General features: G+C 35.5%; 1 protein-coding gene across 1 annotated transcript; it reads left to right on the top strand.

Moving 5' to 3' along the window:
• Window positions 1–289: 289 nt before the first annotated feature.
• Window positions 290–7,687, top strand: Ermn (ermin). Its single transcript, XM_004835924.4, has 3 exons — window positions 290–730; window positions 1,357–1,449; window positions 4,388–7,687. The coding sequence occupies exons 1-3, from the start codon at window positions 490–492 to the stop codon at window positions 4,894–4,896; spliced, it is 843 nt and encodes a 280-aa protein (XP_004835981.1). The 5' UTR covers window positions 290–489; the 3' UTR covers window positions 4,897–7,687.
• The last annotated feature ends 2,294 nt before the right edge of the window (window positions 7,688–9,981 follow it).

Here is a 9,981-nt window from a genome sequence, read left to right as displayed (position 1 = left end):
AGGTGGTCATTCTCTCTGGATTAAAGCTATCGAACAATTGTGGCTCCTGTTACAAGGAAAATTACAATGGACCATTATGAAAAGGAACAAAAATCTCTGTTCCCAGAGGGGGACTGACAAGCTGAAAGTCCCCCTCTACAAGCCAACACAAAAGCCTGATTGCCTCAGATTGTTTGTTTATGTAAATCAAAAGGGTAACTTTAATTCTGTAAGTGGGACTGCCCAGCACCAAGGGAGGAGGTGATTGGCTGAATTCTTGCTCATGAACTTGAGGCAAATCTGACAAATCCTGTTGCATTTATCCTCAACTCTGTCTGGACATGGTTAGGAAATAAATCTGGTTATTATGTACCAGAGTGAATAGTCTGCATTTTTAGAGTAATAGTTGGAACTACAGGACTCAAAGGCAAGAGAAGTCATCTTACCAAGGATCTTCTCACTCAGTTTTCCCAAAGTTCTCTCTCTCCAGATCGGACCCCAGTGTACATCATGACAGATATTCCCAAAACATTTAGTGGGGCTGAGTACAATGGGGATAGCCCACTGGAAAATGATCAACAAACTATCACAAAGATTAATGATGACACAACTGATGTGGATGAGACCCCACCATACCACAGGGCTGAGCCCAGTCGTGAAGGTTCACCCACCAAAGGAACCCAGGAAGAAAGTGGAAAATCACAAGGAAACATGCTCCTCACCTCGTCCATGGATGAGAAGTCCTTGAAAGGTAGTGTATTTCCTTTTCTCTGCGCTTTGCTTGTTTTGATTTATGAACACATTTGAAACTTTATCTTTTATCCTTTCTTCTTCTTGGATAAGCCGTTATGACAAGAATAAATGGGATGCCCAAGAAATGTAGCTCTTTATTCTGCTTGGGCTGCATCACATAAGGACTAAGCCTTTGCCTCTGGCAAATCCAGCCTTGTCTGTTTGATAGGTGTGTGATCCTAGAAAATTTTCCTTAAGCCCGAGGGGATTTTTTTATTAGAAAAAAGGAGAATAACAGTAACTACATTTGTGGGATGATGGGAAGAATTATTAAATGTTGATTAAATATTAAGTATAGTTGATTATTATTATAAACATCCCCATTAGTATTTGAAAAAAGAGAATTCAGAATCCCTTGCATATACCTGAAGATGTCTGTATCCACAGTTCTATACTCTATATAAATATTAAGGGAAGATAATCAATAAAGACATTATTCATTAAATAAACTGAATAAAGGAATCAAAATTCAAATAGTAATTTTAATCACAATTAAAATTAATCTCCCTAGAGTCTAAATTGACAAATTTTTAATCCTTGACCTATGTATATTTTAAATGTTGTGATACTTATATTTTTTCCCAGAAAACCCAGAAGAGAACCTCTTTATTGTTCATAAGGCTATCGCAGATCTTTCTCTTCCAGAAACAAGAGCTGATGAAATGACATTCAGAGAAGGTAACAGGAACTATAGCTTTCTACACAGAAATTGTTTGACTGTGTATGAAGACAGTCTGTATGAAATGTTGTGTGAGTGTGGTGTGTTGGGAAAGCAATCTAGGCAATAGCTTCAAAATCTCAAAGCTGTTATAGGCAGATAAGAGAATCTTGACTTATCTGCTGGTTCCCACCTCAGAAAACATTCCAGATGGCTCACAACTGAAATGGAATGAGTTGGTATAGCTGATTGGCATACCAATGTAATATCTGTCTTTTATTAAGTTAGCCCACTAAATCAACCTTTCTTTTTTGATTTGGTGTCTCTAAATCTGTGTCAGTCACCTTGTTAAATGTAAATGCTTTAAAACCAGATTTAGCCTGAAAGTCTACTATTAGCCCACAGTTTAGAATAATTCTATAAACAGATTTACTCTATAGGAAACTTCTAGGCTCCTGATATAAATACAAAATGGTTAACTATTTCTTGTCAAAGAAAGATCCCCCAATGATGAAGTAAATTTTAATTTTGTTCTTTAAGGAAATGGGAGAATAAAAAAAGACATTGAGATGGCTGTATTAAATTTCAAAAAAACTCAGTAAACAGACAAAAAAAATCCTGTAGACATTTCTTCTAAGAAGACACTATATCCAAGAAGTTTCCAAATAAAGAGCAGGATAAAAATCTATTAATTAATCATTCATTTCCTTTTCTGCAGCTGTAAACATTGTATCACAAAATTGAAGTCAGCTTGTTAGATCTAACCAATTTAGCTTACTTAGGACCTGAAGGCAAAGACATTAAAGCATTAACTGGTTGAAATATTAAAGCATAATATAAAATAGTAAATGTTAAGGAGGACAGTAAGGTGATTGGCAGTTTCCTAGATCTGCTTCTTTTGCCTGGCTAACTCTGTTCTCTGACCAACGCAGACAGAGTTACTTCAGGAAAAATTGAGCAAGCAAAAAACATTGTCAAGTTACTACATTCCCAGAGATAGTTTATAAACTGAAGGCCCCCTGAAATGAACTAAATAACTTCTTTGCCCTAATCTTTCTGCTTCCAAAGTAGTGAATCTTCCAAGGCAGAGATCGTAGTCTTTATTTAGAGCCTTTTTCAAATTTCTTATCTAGGGATAGGTTTCTATGTGCTCCCATTTTGATCAAATGGAGAATGAAAGCAGTCTCTATTTTAAAGCTAGCTGGTCTTACCAGCAAATTCGTCTCCGAATGAACCCTTTCATGTTTGATGGAGCATGTGGTCTTCCTCTATGATAGAGGCACAGATTTTGATGTCTCTTATTTTCATGGTGGTAAAACAGCTATAAAATCTGTGAGGAGAATGCTCCTGGACTGAAAAATATAAAGCTGCTAAAAATATGAAGAAAAGCTATAATTTAAATTCAAGAATTCAAGAAGTAATTTCATTCATGACAATCCCATGCCTGAGTTATGAATATGAGCAAAAAGATCAGTTTCTTTTGTTCTTCTGGAAAAACAAAACAAACAAAGCTTAATATTATAGCTAACATTCTAATGTGTATTTATGTGTAAAGAATATTGACTAGACACCAATGAGCTTATAGCAGCTATAGACAACTAGTGGGGCAATAATACATCTTCACTTCTATCTCTCTGTAAATTTAAAATCTGATTTCTAGCTGAGCCTGGTGGTACACACCTGTAATCCCAGCACTTGGGAGTCTGAGGCCGAAGGATCACAGAAAGTTTGAGGCCAACCTGAGCTATATTAGTGAGTTCAAGGCCAGCCTAAACTGCATAGCAAAACTGTGTCTCAAAAAGCCAAAAAAGGCCCGGGGACTTAGCCCAGTGGCACCACGCCTGCCTCAAAAGTGCAAGGTCCCGAGTTCGATCCCTCGTACACACACACACAAAAAAATTCTAGACCAAGAAAAGAAAAAGACAAACAAAAAATAGAACTAAAAACCTTGGATGAAAATGGAATTGTACTCACATCTTTTGGGAAGAATAGAAAATTGTGAAGCAGAAGGACAAAGGCTTGTGCTGTTGAAAGGAAATAGAGAAACCAAGTCTGGCAAGGGTCCACAACCGAGACATTCCTGGGCTATGCACACTATTGCCTGGGGCTTCTTACAGAAACTTTTTAGGGGGGAAAGCTCAAGAACTGCCTTTGCACCTTTACTTGCTCAGTAAACATTGGTGAAGGTGTGCTTGATAGGACCTGCATGGGTCGAGGGCAGTGCATTAAGCCTTTCTAAAAGTCCTTACATGGCACCAAATAACTGTGACAATTAGTTGTCATTCATAACATGACTAAAACAGTAGGCTAATCTAGTATTAAGGTGTGACCTCAATGTGATTTCTGAATCTGGGCTCTCTAGAGATGGGTGGGAGATCTTAAGCATGTTATGTTTGCCTCAGTGGGCTTGGGCCTCAGTTGGCAGCACATGAATCCTGATGATCTCTGGGTGCTGCTCTTTCTTTTTTGCCTGATTAGGACAATTTAGGGCAATTCTGAGAAGCAAGGAGTTAAACGCCCACTTTGCTCCTGAGTGTGACCAGATATGGGGTGTCACTCTTTCCTTGAGAGGTATGTCTGTAGGTATGAGCTAGGTCAATCATTTTGTTTCATTTATTCACATATCCAGTTTGTGATTGGTTAGATAAGATTTTTAAGTATGTCTCAGGGAAATATAATCTCACCTAATAAGGTTGCCCACAAGTTTAGGTTGCTAACTTCTCTGAGATTTACACTATTTGTTAGTACTTTAAAGGCTTGGATAAATTTTGAAGAAGCTGCAAACTAATTTGACTGTGAAGCATGTTTAATTGTGTAGAATATCTTAGTAGCTCAGAATCATATGCCATAAAACATGTTAGGAAATGATTGTCCAGAAAAACAATTTAGAGAATCACAATGGCAGCTAGGTATTTTGCAACTTCTACACATATCAACTACCAATTGATTTTGCTACAGGACATCAGTGGGAGAAGATTCCTTTGCACAGCACTGGTAACCAGGAGATAAGGAAACCCTCGGACAGGATTATGGAACAACTTCTAGAGGAGACAGATGAGGAGAGTAAGAGCAAAGCTCACCCAGCAACAGAAATTGAATGGTTGGGATTTCAGAGACCTAGCCAAGTTGTTGTATTGCATTCTAAACAGGAGGAGGAGCAAGAAGTTTGGGATGAAGAAACTAATGATGATGACATCTGTGATGATGAAGATGAAGTCCGGGTGATAGAATTTAAGAAAAAGCATGAAGAGGGCCCTCAGTTCAAAGAAGATGATGCGAGTGAGGACTCTCCACTAAGAGGCCCCAGTTCACAACCTGTGACACCCGATGAGCCGCCAGCATTAGGGAAGAAGGGTGATATCACTAGAAATGCTTTTTCAAGATATAATACAATATCCTATCGGAAAATCAGGAAGGGGAACACCAAGCAAAGAATTGATGAATTTGAGTCTATGATGCATTTATAAACTAATTGGAACTGAGAAATTCTCCTGCTTGCTAAAACAAAAGCTAATTTTATCCTGAAGCGAATCTTTCTATATCTTACTTGAATTAGCCCCTTGAAAGATATGCAACCTTGAAGTTCCCCCCTGCCCCACCACCCTACTGGAGAATCATGTGGAAATAACCTTAGACAGAGTTCAACCTGGTCACTTCAAATAAAAAAACTTTAGATTAATTCTTGGGCATTTGCTTTTAAAACTTCACTAATATTGTGTTAGTGTCATAAACACTAAAGAGACAGCCCCACTAGGATATCTTGCACAGTGTGGCTTAAAAAGCAGTACTCAAATGAAAGAGGTGACTGTGTGAAATGACTTGTTTTTTTGGTGTCTTTCTTACTGCATATTGAGGTGATGAAAAGCCTGGCATTAAGTCTCTCTTACTTTTAAACATGGGGGTATGTACTCTGCAAATAAACTTACAGAACTTTGTGCCTTTCATTTTATCCTCTGGAAACATTCTAAAGGATTTTCATTGGTGTCTAATAAGTGGAATTCTATAGGCCTCCTTCCCAGGTGTCACCATTCACTGAATTTTCTCACTAGTAGGGCTGTCAGTCAGGAGAACTCTGCTAAATGTTTGCTTTATGCTTTCAAACTGAATTAAGCCCATTGTGAGGCCAACACAGGGAGGGGCTAGAAGATTGGTGGGCAACAGACTAGAGGGTTATATTGGTTCATTTTATTTCTGTGGCTGAAGACAAAATCTTGTCTAGCACAATTAAATCATCAAAAATAAGAATGACAGTTTTAGGACAAGTTTAAGAAAATACTGCTTTCCATCACTGCACTTTTTCTTATTAACAGTATCTCAGAATAATTTTCTTTCCTTAGACATCTGAGACAATGCTAATCATCAGTGTGCTAGTTACTATGAAAATGAAAATAATTATCCTAGAATACTTTCAAAGTAGGGCGTGAGAGCATGTATTTTTAGTGAGAAAACTGATACTTGTTGGGAATATATAATTTACTGGACCTCGGCCCAAATCAAGAAGCTTAAAATTGTACTTGTGTAGCTTCACTCAAACCAACATGTCAAATAATGTATTGAATATTTATGAAAAGAAGCTATATTTATATTCTTAGATAGTTTGTTCCACAATTTTTCACTTCATGCTTCCATATATATCACTCTGAACTTTCTGTTACCACAGATAAAAATATCTTTTGGCTCTGCAAATAAAAAAGACAATTCCTTATTGTCTGAATGTAATACAGTCTTCATTGTACCATTCAATCCTTTGTTTACTTCTTTTTCATTTTGTGAAAAAGCCTACGTTAGTCCTTCTTAGGTTATTGCTTATTTATGTGTAACAAATCCCACACATTCTAATATGTGGTAAATTCTTTTGATTCTTCCTGGTCATATAATATATTTCCATAGTATCATGTACCATTATTCAGTGTTTATAAGCCTCCATTTTGAATTCAGGATTAACATACTCCTTTTATTCTTTTAAACAGATAGTTTACAACCTGATCATGTAAAAGGTGTTACCCTTAAACTATAGAAGGTTTCTCTGAAGATTTCTCTTGTTATAATGTGAGTTTTTAGAATAAAGTGAGGGACATCAGGTCTTTTTTGATAAAGTTAGGTAGGAGACTGATGCACTAAAATAATTTCCTGGCTAATTTAGTTCTTCTAAATCTTTCTATCTGGACAACCTATTTTCTTTTCTGAGTTACTGATGATGCCTATAATTTTCTACTTAACATCAAAGAGCAGTATTGTGTTATCCATCATATAACAGGACCATATTGTTAACTCACCTTAAGAGAGCTTGTGTTTTAATTTATTTCAACAGAGGGTGTGAATTCCTGTGGAATTTGAGTGAGATGAGTGGACTATGGCTCTGTGATTTGGCAAAGCAATTGGCTTTTATGGGGCTCCAATGTATAGTAATCCTGATTTTTAAATTTTTAAAAAACTGTGTGCTCTCACCAGACAATTAATCAATGATGAAATGTTTTACCAACAGCTGGGCATGGTGGCACACACCTGTAATCCCAGCACTCAGGAGGCTGAGGCAGGAGGATCACCACAAGTTTGAGGCCAGCCTGAAGCTATGTAGTTCAAACTGGCCTTGAACTCAAAGTGAGTTCAAGTCTCAAAAGAAAAAAAGAAAGCACACTGTTTTATCAACAAAAACTATTTTGGGGTATGGTCAATTGGTAAATACTTCATGTTTATGGATGAAGTGATGTAGTTGCACAAGAGCACCTACACTATTCTGTGACCTTGGTGAGCATTGGCCTAAATTGCATCATATACCAAGGTCACAGTGTTAAGGAACCTTGAATAATGTGATGGTGATGTGCGGATGTTTGAGTTTTTATATCTAGGAAGATGAAGGTCTCCATCGATTGCATGGGGGGTTATTTAACACATTTGAAACTCATGTAAGAAATGACTGAGAACAGAAATCAGTAACTGTATATGAAGATTTTCTGAGATTTTGTGATTCAAGCTTCAGAGTGGTCAGGACTCTGGTACCCGACAGGAAGGGAAATTGATTTATTGTATGAATGCTAATATTTATTGTATGATTTTCATTTTTTTTGTTGCCAGACGAGCTGGAATTAATAACTTTATTTCTCTGTAAATATGAAACTTACCTTTCATAAAATGCTGCATTTGAAGGCACAGAATTTGCTAGAAGCTGCCTATCTCTTTCATATATACAGATATTAACAATTTAAATAAAGAACTGTTGTGCCTGACTTGCTTTCAATAAAAGTTGGTGTCTTTGTTTCTGGTCTCTAGACTTTACTTTCTTTAGATTCCCTTCAAAATTTAGTAACAAATATTCCATGTCTGCAACTACTAAGATCATGAATAAATGCCTCTTCACAAAATCAAGAAAACAGCCTATTCCAATTAATTTGCATTATTTTTTTCAGAAGGGTCTTAAAATGATTATATATGAAATTGCAAAGAGTTTCTGGTGGGTGAACATTTAATGTATATGAAAAATTTTATTACTTTTAAAGAAACTAAGATATTGTTTTAGATGTATATAAATATCAACAACTTGAAAGGTATATATTTATCATAGTTTCAGTCATCAAAGACATGCATTTAAACAATGCTGACACTTTTATCATAATTGTTTCTGCATATTTCCATGGGACAGCACTTTTAACAAATTTACAAATGGAGAACAGATATTTAAATTTTTCACAGTGATAGAGAAAACATTTAAAATAAGTAATAATAGAGAATTATGGGAAAGGATGAAACACCAGAGTATAATAAAGAAGAAATATGTTTGGCCATATGAGAAAGGCAACCACTTCTCCTAAAGCCTGAACTTTCATTGCTCTATAAAAACAAGAGGGCTATAAAAAGTAATGTTAAAAGTTACACTTGCCAATATTAAAATATCAGACCATAACATAACACCATAAATATAAAGATCAAAAGTGTACAAGTTCATGAAGGACAGGAGAAGGCTGGACCATATAAGCAATGCAAACAGTGACACAGGCTGTAATAAGAGGGAGAAAACAACCAGAGACATGGTCAAGTACAAAATAAAACAGTTACATCTAGTCAATAACTGCTACCTCAGGACAATTTTAGAAATGAATCTGGAAAGTAATTTAGATTTGTCTAGAAATTTTAAATTATATGTTTGATTCCTTCCTTATGCTAGTTTCAGCAAAAAGCGGGTACTTAAAAATGTTCAGAGGAATTGGAAAAATTTTTTCTCCTCTATTGTTTTAACCTTGTTTTCCCACTAACAAGTGTTTTCAATTAAACAACAAAATTATTCATTGGATCTTTGCTGTCTCTTGTTTTTAAGACCTCTTCCCATAGCGGATATGTATACAATTAGTTAAGGTTGTTTGGAGAGGAATAAAACATATCCATAATCTTTACCTGGAAAATAAGCAGCCTGATAATTTAGAATCTGACCGTTCCTTTAAGTGTGTAAAACAGTATCCAGGGTGAAAGTTCACTTGAAATACTTTCGTGCCAAAAAAGGCCAAAGGCCAGGTATAGACAAAGCTATGCACTTACAAGAGAGCTAAAAACACTCAATGACACTTAAAGATTTTTCTTATTTTGCTAGTAGAAACTCTTGGTTTTACCTTCTCCCAGTTTTAAGCATCACAAACACACACACATAGTATGCATTTTTACAAAAATTGATATTTTCAAATGATCAAGTAAAGTTCAAAATTTTTATTCATGTTACCAAAAATTTTAGTTTCAACAGCTACGGTAAAAGCTTTATTCATATAGATATTTATAGTGAATATCTTTAGGCAAATATCTATTAATCAATAATAAAATAGAAATATATTTGACTATATAAAACCTCTGTTTTCAAAGAAATTATTTCTAATTTTATGGTAATTTTCCTTATTAGGAGCTCAGCATATTTGAAGTTGGCTTATGTGCTGGAAAATGAGAATTTTCATGTGTTTCTACAAAGCAAAGACTCAGATAAAATTGCAGAGGGATCCTAATTGAAATAGTGATGGTTATTTGATTCATTAGGTTGAAAACAAACACATTAAATCCTTTTTGTGTGATGTTTATTTTTTTCTCTTTGAGACACAGGTACCACCACCAAACCTCAAATGCCATTTGCCCTCATTGAGGAATAAAATACTTTGTAAGGCTCATTCAAACTTGTCTATGGAGTATTTGTCAATAAATAAATATTCTTATGCAATAGCTTTGGTTAGTGTTTCTTTTCTTATTTTAATGCAATTTGGCTTGCAACAATTTTTGAATAACCCATGCAACAGTTGTTGCAAAAGCACTATAGTAACAATTGACACAGTGAGTTTGAAAGTCATGGTTAGAATTTTAAATTGAAGGATTCTTCAATTTTTATATCTTTGTCTGTGTTCAAATGGAGCAATTTATCAGCTTTGCTTAAAGACTGAGTGAAGAAGGAGCTGGTATTATTCACAGAAAAGGAACTCTACATGTTTATTTCTGTTTCTTATATGTGGTAGAGAAGATGGAAAATAACTAGATGAGGGTATAGATCCATGCAAGACATGTGGAGCCATGACACTTATCCCTCC

Source organism: Heterocephalus glaber, unplaced genomic scaffold, assembly GCF_053883595.1.
Source record: "Heterocephalus glaber isolate CG9 unplaced genomic scaffold, H.glaber_assembly_v1.0 deba00000347, whole genome shotgun sequence".
Lineage (NCBI taxonomy): Eukaryota > Metazoa > Chordata > Mammalia > Rodentia > Bathyergidae > Heterocephalus > Heterocephalus glaber.
Note: the sequence above shows the minus strand (reverse complement) of the source record. Positions and strands in the feature narration are given on the sequence as shown.